The sequence below is a fragment of the Mustela erminea genome, chromosome 16 (genome assembly GCF_009829155.1).
Source record: "Mustela erminea isolate mMusErm1 chromosome 16, mMusErm1.Pri, whole genome shotgun sequence".
Lineage (NCBI taxonomy): Eukaryota > Metazoa > Chordata > Mammalia > Carnivora > Mustelidae > Mustela > Mustela erminea.
Genome location: NC_045629.1, coordinates 44196689 through 44215278, shown reverse-complemented (window position 1 = coordinate 44215278; position 18590 = coordinate 44196689). Strand labels below are relative to the sequence as shown.

General features: G+C 39.6%; 2 protein-coding genes across 3 annotated transcripts in view; one reads left to right on the top strand and one right to left on the bottom strand.

Annotated features, from left to right (window-relative positions):
* Window positions 1–5084: 5084 nt before the first annotated feature.
* LOC116574951 (wiskott-Aldrich syndrome protein homolog 1-like) lies at window positions 5085–10869 on the bottom strand. The gene is made up of 4 exons (XM_032316001.1): window positions 10822–10869; window positions 6297–7345; window positions 5793–5896; window positions 5085–5703 (listed from the first exon to the last, which is right to left on the bottom strand). The coding sequence occupies exons 1-3, from the start codon at window positions 10867–10869 to the stop codon at window positions 5887–5889; spliced, it is 1107 nt and encodes a 368-aa protein (XP_032171892.1). The 3' UTR covers window positions 5085–5703; window positions 5793–5886.
* PLEKHF2 (pleckstrin homology and FYVE domain containing 2) overlaps window positions 6790–18590 on the top strand; it is a 30422-nt gene continuing 18621 nt past the window's right edge. Inside the window, exon 1 of one of the 2 annotated variants that reach the window (XM_032316224.1) lies at window positions 6790–6885. The gene's annotated coding sequence lies outside the window, so the exon portion shown is untranslated. The remainder of the gene's footprint in view (window positions 6886–18590) is intronic. The other variant, XM_032316225.1, reaches the window with a different exon arrangement.

Sequence of the window (18590 nt, the reverse complement as noted above, 5' to 3'; positions counted from 1 at the left end):
TACTAGTACTGCTGAAAAGTATATGGCTTTTTAGAATAGATTCTCTTGATAATACTTGGATTCCAAGTTTCTGTTGAATTTTGTTTAATCTGGCACCAACTTTGAAAAACATGTTACAGTATTCCAACTTTGTAGGTTCTGAACTTATTTTAAGCTAGTTTTATAGAAGGTGAACTTTTTCAATAACTGCTTGTTGATGTTAATGTTTTGTCATTTACAGGGTTAATGTAGAGGCATAAGGCATTTGTTGTATAATTCCACTCTACTGGCAGGGAAGGTAATGTGCAAATAATTTAGGAATTTTCTAGAGAAGAAAGCAACCATTGTGCCTTTTTGTGTATGAGTACTTGAATATGATTTTTACCTCATTGAAAATTCACTGATGATTGTGCCTTCTGTTTTTTTTTAAATAAAACAATATATACTAGTTATAACAAGTATATCTTGTTAAAGAAGGAAAAGAATTGTGCATAATCCTACCAAAGGTAAAGAATTAATATAGTTGTATCTTTTTCATGTCTGTTTTATACAAAAGTTTGCATAGTTTACACATAATTTACTACTCTACCTGCAACTTATTTCGATACAGGGCATTAAGCCTTATGTTTCTGGTAAGACAGAGATGAGTTTGAAACGAGTCCCTTAGTTTCCAGTATGACACATGGTGTCCCTGTTGGAAATACATAAACTTGGTTTGGAGCGAGGCAAATCCCTGATCAATTTATAACCACTGTTGAGAAAATTCACAAGATTCTTGATGTATACTAGATTCATATGTTAAAACTTCCAAGATCAACATCAAATTTCTGCCAAGAAAACTTAATTTTTTTTAAATGTTAATAAGCTTCTTTGTTCAAATTTAAATGTCAGTTTTTTATTGTAAGGTAAGATAGCTTGACAGGTGGTTAAAAGAGCAGTAGTCTGGGAAATACAATTTACAATAAGTCTTTTAAGAAATGAATTCAAATTCCTTCCAGAAAGCTTCTCAACTCCCCTAGCTTTTCCAAGAGACGTGTGCAATATATATATTTTTCTTTCTTCATGGATTTTATTTCTTAAAGAAGTTTTAGGTTCAAAAAAAAAAAAAAGAAGTTTTAGGTTCAGAGCAAAACTGAGGGGAAAGTACAGAGAGTTCCATAAAACTCCTACCCCCACCCCCACACACAAGCACACCCTCCCCCACTATCAGCATCCCACACCAGAGTGGCACATTTATTACAATCAGTGAGTCTACATTGACACATCCTTATCACCCACAGTCCATAGTATATGTTAAGGTTCACTCCTTTAATGCTACATTCTATTACTTTTAACAAATATATAGTGACATGTGTCCATGAGTATAGTATTGTACAGAATAGTTTCACTGCCCTAAAAATCCTGTTTATCCCTCCCTTTCCCCTAATGCCTAGCAACCATGGATCATTTTAATGTCTTACAATATTTTTAAGAGAACTTTCTATGTCATTTTATTGGGAAATGTTTCTAAATGATCTTCTAGGAGCTGACTATAAGGCTCTCAGATTAAAATGCCTAGAACTATATTTCCAGGAGTCATGGGGCCTTCCTGCTTTAAAGCAAAAAGTTTGCAATGATGCAATTAGGGGATGTGGTTATAACTTGGATTATTCTCTTCACATAATGAAGTTTTGTAAGGAATATAGTATCTGTTCCCACTTCCTACAGCTCAGGATCTCCAGTAAATGTGATGGGCCCAAGCTGGCTGTAGGATACAGTGGTCAGTAAAGCTGCAAACATCCTGTATTTAAGTGTTTAGAAAGAACCCCTGTATAGGAGAGGTTATTCCCCCATAGCTAGGGAGCATTTTATCTCAGGCAGGAAGGGTAAATTCACTTTTTATTTCTTGGAGAATTAAAAAAAAAACAACAATACATAAAATACATTGTTATTTAATCACATGGCTATCAGTCTGGACTTATTTTGAGACTGGATATTTAAGACACCTATCTTAGTTTGTTTTGAATTATTTAGTAGTTTCTTTAGTGCTTTATTGTGTATATTTTTAAATAGTTTCTTTAGTGCTTTATTGTGTATATTTTTAAATATTATGTATATTTTTAAATATTTTAAATATTTTAAATATTAAATATTTGGGGGGGGAGATTTTCAAACTTAGAGTTTGCTCGAATAAAAATTATACCAAGAACACCATATGCTCTATCCAGATTGACTTACTAACATTTTACTCCGTTTGTCTTGTCATACATATATATAGGGGGTTTCTTTCTTTCAGAGATAATATTTCAAATATATGTTACATATGAAATGTTTTCAGAATATTTGAGAGTATGTTATATACCTCGTGGTCCTTTACCCCTGAATACTTTTGTGTGTATATCCTAAGAAGAGGAACATTCTCTTATATAACCAAGACAGTAAATTTAACTTTAATATAATACATTTATCTACTTTTCAGTTCATATTCCAATTTTTTCAATTAGCCCAATAACGTCCTTTGTAGCGTTCTCCATTTCTACTACAGGACCCAGTCTAGAGTGAGGTATTATATTTAGTTGTCATGTGTTTTTCTTTTTTAGGGGGGCAGGGGGGCAGAGGGAGAGGGAGAATCTTAAGTAGCTTCCATGCCCAGCACACAGCCTGACATGGGGCTCGGTTCCATAACCCTGAGATCATGACCTGAGCCAAATTCAGGAGTCAGACACCCAACTAACTGAGCCACCCAGGCATCCCTGTCATGTTTCTTTTACCTCTTTTAATCTGGAAAATTTCCACTTCCCTTTTTAAGAACACAGCGTCACCACCCCTCTTAAAAAACAGAATATTATGGGGACACCTGGGTGGCTCAGTGGGTTGGGCCTCTTCCTTTGGCTCAGGTCATGGTCTCAGGGTCCTGGGATCAGGTCCCACATCGGGCTCTCTGCTCGGTGGGGAGCCTGTTTCCTCCTCTCTTTCTCTCTGCCTGCCTCTCTGACTACTTGTGATCTCTGTCTGTCAACTAAATAAATAAAATCTAAAAAAAGAAAAAAAAACCCACAAACCCACAGAATATTATGTTTCAGGTTTCACTGATATCTTCTCAAAAATCTAGGGAAACAGCCCTTTCTGATCTGAGCTGCCTGTTTGAAGCTGTGCTGGAGAACAGCGATTTCTCCTTTTCTTCTGCCTTTCAAATCTCACATAGGTGTCTCCACTGGCAGAATTTAACCAGGAACCATTCAGGGAAAAGTCTTCCAGAAAAGAAAATTCTGAGCTTTTTTCCCGTGGTGCAGAGGAGAATGTAGAGAGGGATGGCAATGGTGCTAAGCTGACCACAGAGAAGCTGGGGATAGAACAGAGAAGACAAGGGGCTCCCTTCCCTCACAGAGCTTCCAGTCTCCAGGGAGATCTGTAGGTGCTATGAGGGAAGCACACAGGGCTGCGACCCAGAATTACATGGGCACTCTCTCAGGGTGCAGAGGCCTGAAAGATAACAGGGAGCCACAGCTATGTAAAGGGTGGAGTGCAGTGGGCTTGACTCTCTAGGTAGAGAGTTGGCCAGGAAGTGGGTCCCCTAGCAGAAAAGAGCATGGTATATTTTAGAAACAACAGGAGACTGACACGAATGGATTTTGGTGGAGCTTGGCGTCATTTTATGGTGGAGACAATGGTCGAGGCTGGATTGTGCTGGGCTTTACAGGACCTGGGATGATCTGGCATTTTGTTCTAAGTGAAATAGAAATGTTCCTACTCCATGTGGATCTGGGCAAATGAGAGAAAGGCCTCTGCTCCTCGAAGCATTTCTATCTTGCTGGAAAACTGTTGTAAAATAGTTTTAGCAGAACAAGGCACTTCTTTGAAATCTGCCAGAGGATATTTGTAATAAATACAAAATTTACAATGCCCCAATGTGAAAGGCAATCTTCCAAAGTTTTATTCTACTACAACCTGTACAACTGTATATAGCAGCCTCTGTGGGGAGCCTCAGAAGGCTTGCTACCAGGGGAAGTGGTACAGTCCTGTGTTGTCCCTGTGTAGAGGGGTCACCAGGAGAGGAGAGGAGTTTAGATGAAGTGTTTTGGAAGAAGGTCCGATGATATTTAGGAAGCAAAGGGATTGGATGAAGGAAGTAGGAAAGAGGATGAGATGGTTGGTGGCAACTCACCAGACTTGTGGGTGAGAATGCAATTTCACTGAGATAGGCACAACTAGAAGACCAGGGGCTTCAGAAAGAAGAAATGGAGGAGTAAGTAAAAGTTCTGGTGTTTTCCAGCTCTCCTTGAATGCTCTGCTTTCAACAAAAGTTCACCAAACTCTTTGTCTTTTCCCAAATTAATACCTTGAAAAACTTACCCATTAAAATCAAGGACAATAATATGATCTTTGCCTTTCAGGTTTATCGAATTTATCAAATTCAGTTACGGAGTTTATCGAAACTCAAATTTTACCAATATTTTCAAGTTCCTCTATGTTTCAGGGACTCTGCCACAGACTTTACACACCTTATCTCATTTCCTCTGCTCAGCAATCCGTGAGGTAGTTCCTATTTTTATCTTCATTTTACAGAGGAGATGTGAAGCTCAGAGAGAGATCTTATCAGTCAATTTGAACATGGTACAGTGGTTACAGTTGTCAGGCATGAGTTGATCCTATTGCCTTAGACCCTTGTTTATGTCAGCTTTGTCAGTGCTATCCAATAGTACTTTCTGCAACATATTTTATATCTGCACTGTCCAGTAGTCATGTGGCGATTAAGTTCTTAAAATGTGGTGCAACTAAGGAACTGAATTTTTAATAACTACATGTGGTTAGTGGTTACCATATTTGTTGGTGCAACTCTAAATCAGTGGAGTCCAAATTGGGTTATGCACAGCCCAGGGAGGAGACAGAACATGCAGAGTAGAGAAAGAAAACTCACACAATGTTTTAAATAATTATTTCTGATTTTTTGTGTGTGTGTTTTATAATGTACATAATATATTAGTTATATAATATATTTTAGTTATATAAAATATAGTGTGTATATGCACACTATATATTGTATCTACTATTACATGTGTAATTAATATCTATTATATACAATAGTTTTTATCTAACACTTACATAGCACTTACCATGTACCAAGCACCATGCTTTACAAATATTAACTCATTTAATCTTCATAATGATATGGGAGGTAGATGCTTTCATTATAGTCCTTTTGGCTTCTAAGTCCACGCCTTTTAGGATAAAGTAAGTATATTGGGAGGGGAGTGTGGGCAAACATTTTTACTGATGAATGAGTGACCAAAAATGTTCGGTGACAATTGCTGTAGGCTAGACATAGCAACTCCTAACCTCAAAATTTAAAAAGATTTTGGGTGATCAAGCCTACCTTTTTTCACTGATGAAATGTTGCTTTGCATGTAGAGGGCAGAGGCTGAAAGAAGGTGCCGGTAGGGTAATGGTTCAAACAAGTGTCCCGTGAACATTGTCCTTGTCTACAGAGACAACTATAACACATGTGAAGATTTGTGTGATGGGGATACTGTAAGTTTCCCTGTTTAAAAAAGTTCATCCTTGCTAGTTTTTTTCTAGTTACTAATTTAAAAAAAAAATTGTTTCTGAGACATTGAAATAGGGGAGGATGGGAGCCGAAGACCTAGAAGAGGTAGAATCCCAGATAAAAAGCGGATCAGAAACAGGACCTGCTCCTCCTGTTCCTTGGTGAGTGCTCATTTACACGCAGCTTGGGTGCTGGCGGCTCTAATTTGAGAAACATCAAACAAAGGTTAAATATCCTTGAAATAATAGACCAATGGGAAAGATAAAATTTACCCAAATCTAATTCTCACCTACACACTTTTTGTGTGGAGTATGCAGTCCCCTTTCCCCATTCCTTGGCCATTTCGGACAGCTTGGTATCTCTCCACGTACCCACCAGCGCGCTTAACAGTTGCTGCGGTATGAGGAAGGGCAGATTCAACCTTATATACTATCATTACCGTTTCTAAGTATGTGAAGTAGGTAGATGAGGTTTTGCAGCGTCAGGGCAAAGTTCTGGTAAGACCGGAGTTCTAAGGCAGGCAATAAAGTCTTGCACTTAAAGGGCCGTGCATAGTCCGCGGGGTGTATGTGTTGCAACCGCAGCTCTTTCGGTTTCAAGAGGTGGGGGTTTCAGGGAAAGCAAATGAAAGGTGTGACAGGCAAGAAAGCCGCGCTAACTGGGAGTAGCAAACAGACATCTGCCCGCACGCCTTTGGGCATCTAACATCCAAAAAGCCTTTCTTTCCCGCCCGCAGAAAGTTCTTGAGTTGCCTGGGGATGCCCGTTCAGTGGGTGGGGAAAGGCAACCCAACCTTCCTTCCATTCTTCCGAAAAAACACTCGTAATGAGATGAACAATCCTTGCCAAAGGATTGCCAAGAGCCAGGAACTCCAGGTGAAACGTCCCACGCGCACCCAACAGATGCCAGTGCGCGAGTCCACAGAGTGAGCGGAGGAACCTCCTCTCCATCCCCACGGCCTAGGTGGGTGTGGCCTTCGCTGAGGCCCCTCCCCCTCGAGCGCGTCGCGAGGGGCCGCACGGGCGGGGCGAGGGAACAAGCAAGAAAGGGCGGGGAGTGAGCCTTGTGGGTGTGCTCGTGCCCGAGTGCTCGCGCCTGGCGTGTGGGCGGCGGCGCGCTCGTGCACGCGCAGGGGAGAGACCAGCCCAAGCGGCCGTTGTGGGGTTCGACTGGAGGGGCGGGGGAGTCACCTGCGAGCGGCGGTGCCGGCCGGCCGCCTGCCCGCCCGCCCGCCGCGTCCGGATCGCGCCGGCTGCGCGGGGCCGCTGTCTGCACACACCCTGGGAGGCTGGGGCGGACGAGCGGGCAGAGTCCGCGCCCGGCGCCCGGGACGAGGAAGAGTCGGACCTTCGCCGCCGCCGTCGCCGCCCGTGCCCGCCTGGGTAGGTGAAGCCCGAGGCTGGTTGTGCGTCGGTCCCTCGCGGGCCGGGAGAGGAGAAGCGAAACTTTCTGGCGCTTCCCCCGCGGTCCCCGGGCCGTCTGCGGCGCGGGGAGGTGTCGTCGTCGCGGGCGGCGGCCGACGCCATGTTGGGGTCTGTGAGAAACGGGGCGCTCCGGGCCGCTCCCCGCGCGCTGGGGCTGGCCTGCCGACGCCGGGAGCGAGTCGCACCCGCCCGCAGGACACCGCCGCCTGCGCCCGCGGGCTCCGGGGCTGTCCGGAGGGTCCGCGCTGGCGCCTGCCGGGGCGGCGGGGCCGCGGACCGCGGGGCCGGGCGCGGGCGGAGGCGCCAAGGGGGTCCGCAGGTCGAGCGAGAAGTTGCGGGGCACGAGGGCTGGGGTCCCGTTCGCGGCCAGTGGAGTCTCAGGGTCCCATCGTCTTTCTGTCCAAAAAGTTTGAGGGGTCTGGGCATTAGGGAAGTTGTGAGTTGAACGGCATATTTTTTATGTGACTCGGGGCAAAAAATGGCACCACAGAATTTGTTCTGATGGAAGCGTTGGCTCTAACGCGTTTATTCAGAGCCTTTTAAAGTTGTATGGTCTTCGGCCGAATTTATTTTTCCTTTTTTAAAAATTTCCCGAGGTCCGAGAGCTTGCTGCTCATGTTGCTTGAATTCCCTTGTGTGTTCTTGCATTATAGCAATAACTCGTGAGTGTGCGGTGGAAATGGTAGTATTAAGGTTACACATAGCTAAGCCCTTTTGTAATTCATGGACTCACAAAGTGTGTAAGTTGATAAATACCTTCTTTGTTGTGATGTAGTACGTTACAGGAGAGACTTAACTAAAGACAGACTTAGGAACTTTGACAGACTTAAAGGCATGTGTCTTAAGGTGAAGTAATCTTGACATTACAAAGCTTTTTTTTCTTCTCTTTGTTTTTTTTAAAGGTGAGTGTCTGCCATGTTTTGAGCATTCACCCTTTTTTTCTGTACTGTAGTAGCTCACGGGGTCCTCAGGTTAATTCAGTATTAAGGAAAGCTTCTATTTTTAATCTCTTCAGGTCTTGACAGCGCTGGAGGTGAATGGTATTAGGTTTCTTTACTTAATTGGAAAGCACATCCTATCGCCTCAAAAACAGAAAAGTGGTGTACGGACCCAAGGGATCAAAAAAGATTCAGCCCGAATTACCCCAGTCCAATGAATGTAAATTGATGTGTTTAATAAAGGCATTTTAGCTTTAAAATTCTGTTAAATGAACTGAAGGGGCTCTTAACCACAAATAGGATGAGCCCTAAAACATTTCTTGGAGAATTTCTCTTCTTAATCTAGAGGTAATGATAGAGCTTCTGCTCAGATTTGGCTGCTAATTTCCTTAGTTCTTAAATCCTTTTTGTTTTGCTCCATTGTCAAGTAAACACCATTATACACATTTGTTTTTCTGCATGAAGAATTCACCTAGGAATGAGGTGACTTAACTAACTTCTTAAGTCTTGCAGCCAAACTGGTATTGAACTGAGGTCTTTATGACTCTGAAGCCTTCGTGTTTTTCCTATAGCTTTAACTTTGTAGGATACTGAACTCCTGTCATGGAGCAGTCTCTGTCCACCTTGTTTCCTCTGTCTTTGCTGCTCTTGCTGATTTTAATTCCTCAGTAAATTTTTTTTCCTAGAGAGCTGATTTACAAGGGTTCTTGTAGTGAAATTTTCACTTGAGTCTATACTTTTTGAAACCTTCTCTGTGCTGTTCTCCTTATCCTACTCCCTTTCTCTCGCCAAGAATAATTAACTTATACCATTGCCATCCAGTAAATACTACACTGATCTGTCATGGCACCTCCTTGACTAAATAGCCTTTGCATGATTGACCTCTTCATCCCCAGTGTGCAGAGAATATAGCAGAAGCTCAGGATAGGCTTGAATGGATGAGGGCACATCTGTTCCTTGTAAATCATACTTCATGAATTTCTTATTAAATTGCCCTTCCCAGGGGCACCTGGGTGGCACATTCAGTTAAGCATCCAACTCTTGGTTTTGGCTCAGGTCATGATCTCAGGGCAGGGGGCTCCGCAGTCAGAGCAAAGTGTGCTTGAGATTCTTTCCCTCCCTTTCTGCCCCTCCTCCCTTCTTTCTGTGCTCCCTCAGGAGCGCGCACGCTCTAGCTCTCTCTCAAATAACTAAGATAAAAAATAAAATAAAATAAATTGCCCTTTCCATGGGCATAGAAGTTCAGTCTTCTCTAATACTTTTTTAGGTGGCGGGGGGAGAATGTTTATCTTGTTAACTAAGTAAATTTAGACCTGGAAATACAGACCTTGAATGTTTATGAAATTTCTAAGTAGATAATGGTATAATCAGCAAAGAAGCAGCAATGTGGCAACAAAAGAGTAATAATCATAATTTTAAAGTGTGATTGAATTTATTTGTACTAGGTGGAAATAGAGGTAATTCCTTATAAATTTGAAGGTCATGTTTATACATTTAAGCTCTTTGATAGAGCAACTCTCCTTACTGTCAGCTATTGTTTTGTCAGAATTATCTTAGGATTTTGGTTTAGAATGCCTTACTTAATGGAAAGCATATAAAAATTGCTTTTCTATTGATAAGCTTATCTATGAGAACCAGCTTTGTATGCCAGCTGCATGCTTAATAGCAATGTTTTTGTTGGCTTAGCTGAATAAAGTATACTTCATAGATACACTTGCAGAGTGCTGTGTCAGGTCGCAAACCTCTCTAGGTAAAGGTGTTTACTAATTATATAATGAAACTACTGTAGAATTTGGGGTTAAATCCCTGCCCCCCCCAAAAATAACTTTCTCTCCATTAATTACACACTAGTGTGCCTAATTTGTAAGGTTCTAGGAAGGAAGAGAAGGCATTCAAGTAGTTACTGTGAGTGCTAGAAAAAGTAGGTTGCGTGTGGGGTGGACTGGAACAAACATATCTGTAGCTGTACTCCTTACTGGCCTGTGACTCTAGAACAAGTTGCTTCATTTCTCTAAGTTTCACAGGACTCATTTGTGAAACGGACACGGCTATTTACCTCAAAGTGTTGTGAGGATTTACTAAAATATGTTTGTGGAAGTGCCTGGTGCATGATACTCAGTAAGTTGTATTAGCAAATGAACAAAGTAATTGTCATTTACATAGGATCATAGAATTTTTAAAGGAAGCAACTTTTAGGGGCACCTGGGTGGCACAGTTGGTGAGCATTCGACTTTTGGTTTTGGCTCAGATCTGATCTCCTGGTGGTAAGATCCACCCTAGGTGGGGCTCCCAGCTCAGCATGGAGTCTGCTTGAGACTCTCTCTGCCCCTGCGTTCTCTCTCAATTAAATAAATCTTAAAAACAAAACGAAAAAAAGTAAGCAGCAGTTAGATATATGTATTTTAGTTTTCAACCTTGGATGCACATTAGAATTCCGTGAAGAACTTATTAAAAATGATTCCTGAACTCCACCCTGGAACCCTAGAACCAAAAAAGAATTGCTGGGTTTGGGGTCAGAGCATAGGTAGTTTTGCCTGTTTTTGTTTGTTTGTTTGTTTTTTAAACACCCATGATTTTAATGTGTAGTCAAGGTTGAGAATCACTGATAAAATTCACTCTTCCATTTCCTTAGTCTCTTCGTTTTGTGGTTGAATAAAGTACAGAGACAGGTTAAGTACCCCCCAAATTCCTATCAGACTACAAAGAATATATCTGAATCAAGGAAAGTGAAGTATATAAAGGTTACAGTACAGTTATAATCATTTCAGACCAGAAAGGTGGGCCACGTTTGTAAGTAACTACAGTTGACTTATTCCAGTGACCCTCACCACCACTCTGCATCAGCAACCTACACGAATGACCCAGTTATTTAACCTTGTCGTCATTTTGAACTGCCTCAGGTCTTAAACTAACGAGGTGGTGATTCAGGAGCCCATGTTTCTGTTTTCCATCTTACCTGATGAACCAGCTTTTTGTCCTCATTGTCTTCTCCCAGGCTGTTCATTTTCTACCTTTCCAGTGCTGAACCTTGGAGTTCATATTCTGTGAACTCACTGGCACCTCATATTCCTCTCCTTGACCTTTGCTGTATATAGCTGGTCGATTCTCAACTTGTAAATACCGCTGTTTCCTTTTTCTGCCTAGCACTCCTGAAAAAAGTCACAGCTTTGGTGACTGTTGAGTATTTGTTTTCCAGCTGCCTGTGTACTAGCTGCTTTCTAATCCTTTTCTCATCCCCAAGTTGATTCATTTTCTCTGTTGTGTTTTCAGTCTAACTCAGATTATTAACCCCAATCTTGAAATGCTTGACTCTTAGGATGAACTTGCTTCTAAAATGGTTAAGATTTTGTGATGTGAATTTTCTATTTTCTCCTTTGCATTAACTTTTTCATCTTTTTTTCTTTCCATTTTTATAAGTGGAATTATACTTCTTTATGTTTGTTTCATTTAAATAATAGTTGAGGAAAAATTAAAAAGATCTTTATTGTTTGTTTATTTTTTATCAGTTGTATCTGTAATTTTGCATTTGTTTTTTACACATATTTTTCTACATGTTCTTCTTTACATCTTATTACTTAATCGGTAAGTATTTTTTGTCTATGAGAGAATATGTGTTGGAGGCCTGGGTTGCTCAGTCAGTTAACGTTAAGCTTAAGTGTTTACCTTGGGCTCCTGTCATGATCCCAGAATCCCACAGGGAGTCTGCTTCTCCCTCTGACCTCCCCTCCCCCCACATCTTGTGCTTACTCGCTTGCTCTCATTCACTCACTCTCTCTCGGAAATAAATAATAAATAAAATATTTTTAAAATATATGTGTTCATTATAAAATAATTAGGCAACGTAAAAATATTTTATCCTGGTACTTAGAGACAATGAGTACTAAATTTTTGGTGTGTATCTTTCCAGACTTAAAAAAAAAAAGGGTTTCTATTATATGTGCTGTTTAGAAATCTAATAACTGCCTTATTTAACAATTTTCCACATTAAATATTAATCTGTTCTGTCAAGAATTGTCGAAAAATCATAATATGGATGTGCCATAATTGACGTAACTAGGCTCCTATTGTTGAACGCTTAAGTTATTTCTGGCTTTTCAGCATTATTAAGACAAAGCTAGAGTGAACTTTTGTATGTGAATAACTTTGTACAATGGTCTGGTTTTTTGCATATGTTCTTGGAAATAGAATTCTTGTGTAAACTTTCTAGAGTGCTTCTGATGCCAAAAATGGCATTTAGAAAAGTTGTTGCAGTGTATTCTGTGAAGAATTAGTGCCCATTTCCCCCACATCTTAGGTGAATAATACATCATTTTTATTTTTATTTCTTTGATTAGCACTGAGAACCAACATTATTCCATTTACTGGTCATTTTTATTTGTTGTTTTGGAAATTGTATCTCATCCATTTTTCTTTGGGGATATTTTCCTTTTTTTTCTTTTGATTTAATTATATGGGCCTTTTTTATAGTAAAAATGTTGACCCTTTGTCGTATGTTACAAATATTTTTCTTAAACTTTAATGCTTTTTTCCCTTCATTGTTGCAGTTTTAAAATTTTTTGTGGTAAAATATCATCTTTTAAGACATTTGACTTTTTCATGGTATATATAATAACCACTCCTCTCTCTGGCTAGAAATTTAAATTCTGTTTTTCACTATTAGACTTAATGCCAGAGGGAAAACTTTTTACGTACAGCATGTGTGCCCCTCCCCCAACCTCCACAAGAGTTTCTTTCTCAAGATAAATTTCTGTGGTTAAAAATGCCAGGGTCAAAGGGCAGTGCTTTCTGAAGCATTTTATTATTATACATTACCATTAGTCCTCAATTTTTCCACGTGTTTCACTGCTATTTGTGACTTTTGGCACAATCAGGTTATTTAGTCTCTGAGACTTGTGAAACACGTGAAATCACGTTCAAAGGGTACTTTGTGCTCTCCTTTCTCCCCTTCTCTCTTCTTTTGCTTGTCTCTTGCTTTCTAAAGTAGGTGTTCCCTTAAGTTCAGTCCTTTGACTTCTGTCTTCCACAGCATCAACCAGCATCTCTATATGAATGACTGCTTAGTCTGTTTCAGTCCTGGAGCTCCCTGCTCATCCTAGCATTTGTGTTTGACTTGTGGATACCCTGAAGGTACTTCAAGATGAGTATGCCCTAAACTGATGTCTTCTTCCTCCCCAAGCAAACCTAGCATCTACCAATGACTTATGCTTAGACCTTTGAAGTCATCTTGCACTCACTTTTCACCCATATATTCAGTCGGTTTCTAAATCCTATTTTCTATACCTCCTAAGTCTCTCTTCCCCTTTTTATTTAGGCTGTCAGTTATTATGACTCAGTCTTTTGTTACCCTCTGGGTTTTTGTTTTGTTTTGTTTGCCTTCAGTCTAACTTCAGTAGTCTCTCCAGTCATCCTGCCTACTGCTTTTGTGTGTACTGATTAACCTTTTCCTATTTGAAAGCCTGTCTTCCTGTTGCCTGTATAATAAAGTCTAAACTCTTTAGTGTGATGCTTATTTTCCTTTGCAGTTTGGCCCTTCTCTCTCTTACCAGATTTCTCCTCTGCCACCATACTTTCTTCTGGCCCTACCTGCTCCAGCCTGGGCTCACCTGTTTCTTCTCTGAGGAATATGTTTGTACACCATTACTCCCTGTATCTCTCCCTCTCCCCCCAAATAGTTTGACCTACCACTTTTGCTTTATGGCCCAGCTTGAATTTCTAGTCATATTAGAGTTACTTCTAGATGTTCCCCCTGGCCACAATTACCTCCCAACTAAACACTTTGGCCCTGGGCTTCTTCACTCTTATTTATTTTTTTAATGTGTTTGGTTTGTTTCTCCTTTGCTCCTTAAACTGAGTGCACAGATTTAAATTAATCATATTCCTTAGTTCATAGCATACTACATGTACTAAACTCTTTTCTTGTCTTTTGTTTTCTTCTTTATCATTTATTCCCATCACTCTCTTTCTTATAGACACATACCCTAATGTATAACACATGAATTACATAGTTTTATGTATATAAACTTGGATTTATATACAGTTTTAAACTTGTCTTTCTCCTTCACAGAGATTGTTAGTTTGAGTACTTCTATCTTTTTATTAATACTTTGTACAGAGTAAGAGGTCAGTAAATGTTTACTGCTACTTCAACAGATTTATGGAAAATTAGTATTGCTCTTACCAGCTTCGCTGTTGCTTAGACCAAGAACCCGTGGATTGATTTCAGCTTTATTCTTCCACTTCTGGTTAGTTATAGCAGTCCTGAACCTGATCGCTATTCTTTTCCTGTTGCAAACGTCACTCTTAACAACTCATCAGATCACTCTTCCCAAAAGCTTCAGAAAGAACTCTTCAAGAACCAAAATCTGTTCTATTTTTTTTCCTCCCCTGTTTTTCTACTAAATAACTCCCTCTAGCCTCTAATGCATCTGTACATGTGACTTTTTTTAACACATGTTTTCTTGCAGAGCTTTGTGCCTTTACCATTATTTTGCCTTTTGAGGTTCCACTTATTGTTCACACCTGTTTCAAGTGTTCAAATGCTACAGTCTTCATGCCATACCTTCACTCTTCCTTTTTTGCTTCCTTACTGCTTTGTTAACTGTTTTTATCACAGTACTTAACTCATTTGCTTTTTATTAAAATTTTGTGGTCCATGTCTTAAATCCCAGTGTTTCCTTCATTCTTTTTTCCTCTGACACAAAGCAGAAAGCCTTGAAATGTGGTGAGCAGATTGCAACTGCTTTGAAAAATATTAAAGAAAATTTGTTAGGGGCATGATGGAATAACCAGCTCCACAGCAATATTTATTTGAGCCTTACTAGCTTTTCAGTATTATACAGTGGTTCTTTATAGCAGTCAACACTGTACAGCTGCCCCTGTATAAAAATTTTCTGAAATGATGCACTTCTTTATCTGAATTTTGTTGGTGGTGAAAATATGCACACATCATCGTTTTTTATTTGCTAACTAAACAGCTGTGCTTCTTGGCAAGAGAAGAAATCATTTTTGTATATTATCATGAGATTGATTTTTTTTAAAAAAACAGGATCTGTCATGCTCAATACTTAGAATTCATAATTAGATACTAGTTAAATGGATCCAAACATTTGCTTGTAAATTTAAAAACTGTGGGTGTAGTGAAGCAATTGATGTGTAGGTTTGGTTCCTGTTTTCTGTGAACACTAGTATAGATGTCAAAATGAAGTCTTTGATTTTTGTCAAACTCTAGGTTAAAAAGCTGCTGCCACTTCTAACTGTTGGCCATACTCAGATCAGTACAGACTGATAGCTTTGAGTACTGAACTGACTGAATCATGAGGAATTGGTAAAATTTCAGAATAACAGGGGAGGGGGCCACATATTGGACTCAGAGGTAGGCTAGGAAGCTCAGCATATTCTGGGAATACCATGTAATCTGCTTTGACTATAACAAAGAGTACATATAGAAAGAGGTAGAACTGGAAAGATAGCATGGGACGGACTGGGGCTTGACTCTGAAAGGCTTTGAATGCCAGATTAAGGATTTTAGATTTAATTTGATCAGCCAGGGGACCTTTGGGTTTTGAATAGGGATTACCTGATTATGTATAGTTAAAGAATATTAATCTTGGAGAATTTGGGTGGCTCAGTGGGTTGAACATCTGACTCTTGATTTCGATTTGAGTCATGATCTTGGGGCCATGGGATTGAGCCCTACATCGAGATCCACATTGGGCATGGAGCCTCCTTGAGATTCTCTTTCTGCCCCTCTGCCCCTTCCTCCCCTACCACATGTGTGGGCGTATGCACATGTTCTCTCTCTTAAAAAAAGAATAATCTTGCCTTGTGTTGTATGCTATAAATGCTGGTTTAAGTTTGGAAGTCCTGCTTTAAACTTGAGGTCTGTATTTTTCCCACTATCTCCTACCTCTCCAAAAATCTCTTGTAACTCCCAGTGTCTCTATTCTGGTTTTCCAGATTCTCTAAAATCCTCCACTATAGCTTGGTTTTTATATACTGTGGTAAATTTCTCTAGCAAGCCTAACCTATTTGAAATTGCCTTTACTGACACCCTAAATACTTTTCACTTCCTTTTAGTATATTTGAATGATCACTTTTAGCCTTTTTATACTTATTACCATGCTTTAATTTTTTTCTCTTATCACTGGCTTTCTTCACATACATAATATGGTTCACTTAAGTCAAATATTTCTATAATATTTCTGAAGGTAGCAAAGTCTAATAGAAAAACATACTTATAATAACTAGCTGTGAGGCAATAGGATGATTGTTTAACTATACATGACTTAATTTACTTTTGTAACATGTACATAATTACCACTTAACAAAATTTAGATCATTAAAATAATAAAATGTGGAAGTGCCCAGCATGTGTATAGGTGTTGAGTAAATGTTAGTTTTTTTCTTTTTTCCTTTTCTGGCTAAGCCTGTAGAGTATGCATTTGAATTTACCCTTGAATAATAGATTTGGTGTCTAGGAGAGACTTTTTAAAAAATTACTATGGCTTCTCTCTAAATGTTCAAATTTTGTTCAGTTCTCTCAATCTAGCTTTATATGAGTTTAAATTTAAAATATAGATGTTTGTCCCTTTTTTTCTTATCTAAAACATAAACTTTATTTTGTTAATCACTAATTTCTACAGTATATGTTGTAGAAGGGGTGTTCAAGATGATGGTATAGGAACTCCCCTCCTCCCATGGACACACTGAATCTACAGCCACCTATGGATCAACTTCCTCTGGTTAAGTACCTGAAAACTAGCCATACAACTCCTTACAACAAACAGGAGAAGGGCCACACTGAGACAGGTAGGAGAGGCAGAGAGGCAGTCTTGCCAAAAATCCCCACCCATTGTGGCAGTGCACAGTTAGGATGGATCTCACAAGTGGAGCAGCTCCTTGAGGAGCCAGGGGTCTCTACCCTGATAAAGTAATCTTCATAAAGATGCTCACAGAACTTAGAAGAATGAACCCAGTGAGAACTTCAGCAGAGATAGAAAAATAAGGAAGTACTCAACAAACTCACAGAGCTGAAGAATATAGTAACTGAACTGAAAAATACACTAGAGGCATTCAACAGCACACTAGATGAAGCAGAAGAAAGAATCAGTAATTTAGCAGTCCAGGCAGTGTAACTCACCCAAACAGAGCAGCCAAAAATAATAATAATGATACATAATTTTTTTTTTTTAATGAAGATAGCTTAAGAGACCTAAGGGACAACATCAAGCAGAATAACATTGGCATTATAGGGGTTCCAGAAGGAGAAGAGAGAAAGACTGGGGCAGAAAACTTATTTGAAGACTTAATGGCTGAAAACTTTCCTCACTTGGGAAGGAAACATATCCAGATTCAGGAAGCCTAGAGAGTTCCAAATAAGATGAATCCCCAAAGATCCACACCAAGACACCTTGCAATTAAAAGGTCAAAAGTTAAACAGAGCATCTTAAAAGCACCAAGAGAAAAAACAACTGGTAACATGATAGGCATTTTTTTTTAATTTATTTGTCAGAGAGAGGTGGGGAGAACACAAGCAGGCAGAGCAGCAGGCAGAGGCAGAGAGAGAAGCAGGCCCCCTGCTGAGCAAAGAGCCTGATGCAGGACTCGATCCCAGGACCCCAGGATCATGACCTGAGCCGAAGACAGCGGCTTAACCAACTGAGCCACCCAAGCGTCCCAGATAGGCATATTTTTCAGCAGAAACTTTGCAGGCCAGAAGGGAATGTGGCACAATGTATTTCAAGTACTGAAAGATAAGAGCTTCCAACTAAGACTATTTTATGTGGCAAGATTACTATTCAGAATTGAAGCAGAGGTAAAGAGTTTACCCAAACAAACAAAAGCTGAAGGAGCTGGTCACCAGTAAACCAATGTTACAGAAATGTTTAAAGGACTTCTTTAAGCTGAAAATAAAGGGCATTAATAAGATAACATTGGAAAATGTAAATATCTCTGGTAAAGGTAAATATACAGTAAAGAGAGTGGATAAATTATTTATAAAGCTAATATGAAGGTTAAAAGATATAGGTAATTTGTTTAAAACCTGTAACTACAATAACCCCATTAAGGGAGACACAAAATAAGAAGTGGCATAAAAAACAAAATATGGGTCAAAAAGTTAGAGTTTTAAGAATACATTTAAACTTAAGTTGCTGTCAAGTCAAAATAGACTGTTTTGTATCTATAGGATTTTATATATGAGCCTTATGGTAATGACAAAGCAAAAACCTATTACAGATACACAAAACATAGTAAGAAAGAAATCTAAGCATAACACTGAAGAAAGTGTTAACAGCAAGGGAGGGAGCAAGAGAAGAAGAAAGGAACAGGGAAGAACAACAATACAGCCAGAAATCAATAATTACTTTAAATGTAAAAGGATTAAATTCTCCAATCAAAAGACACTGTGGTTGAATAGGTTTAGCAACAAAAAAAGACCCATCTATACTCTGCTTACAAGAGACCTACCTCAGATGTAAAGATACACACAAAGTGCAGAGATGTGAAAAGATTTTTTCATGCAAATAGAACCCAAAAGAAAGCTGGAGTAGCTATACGTATATCAGACAAACTAGACTTTTAAAAAAGACTGTAGTAAGAGACAAAGATAGGCATAGGCATTATATAATGATAAGGGGGTCAGTCCAAGAAGAGGATTATAACATTTGTATGTGCTTATGCACCCAACATAGGAGCACCTAAATAATGTTTGCTGTACATAACAGA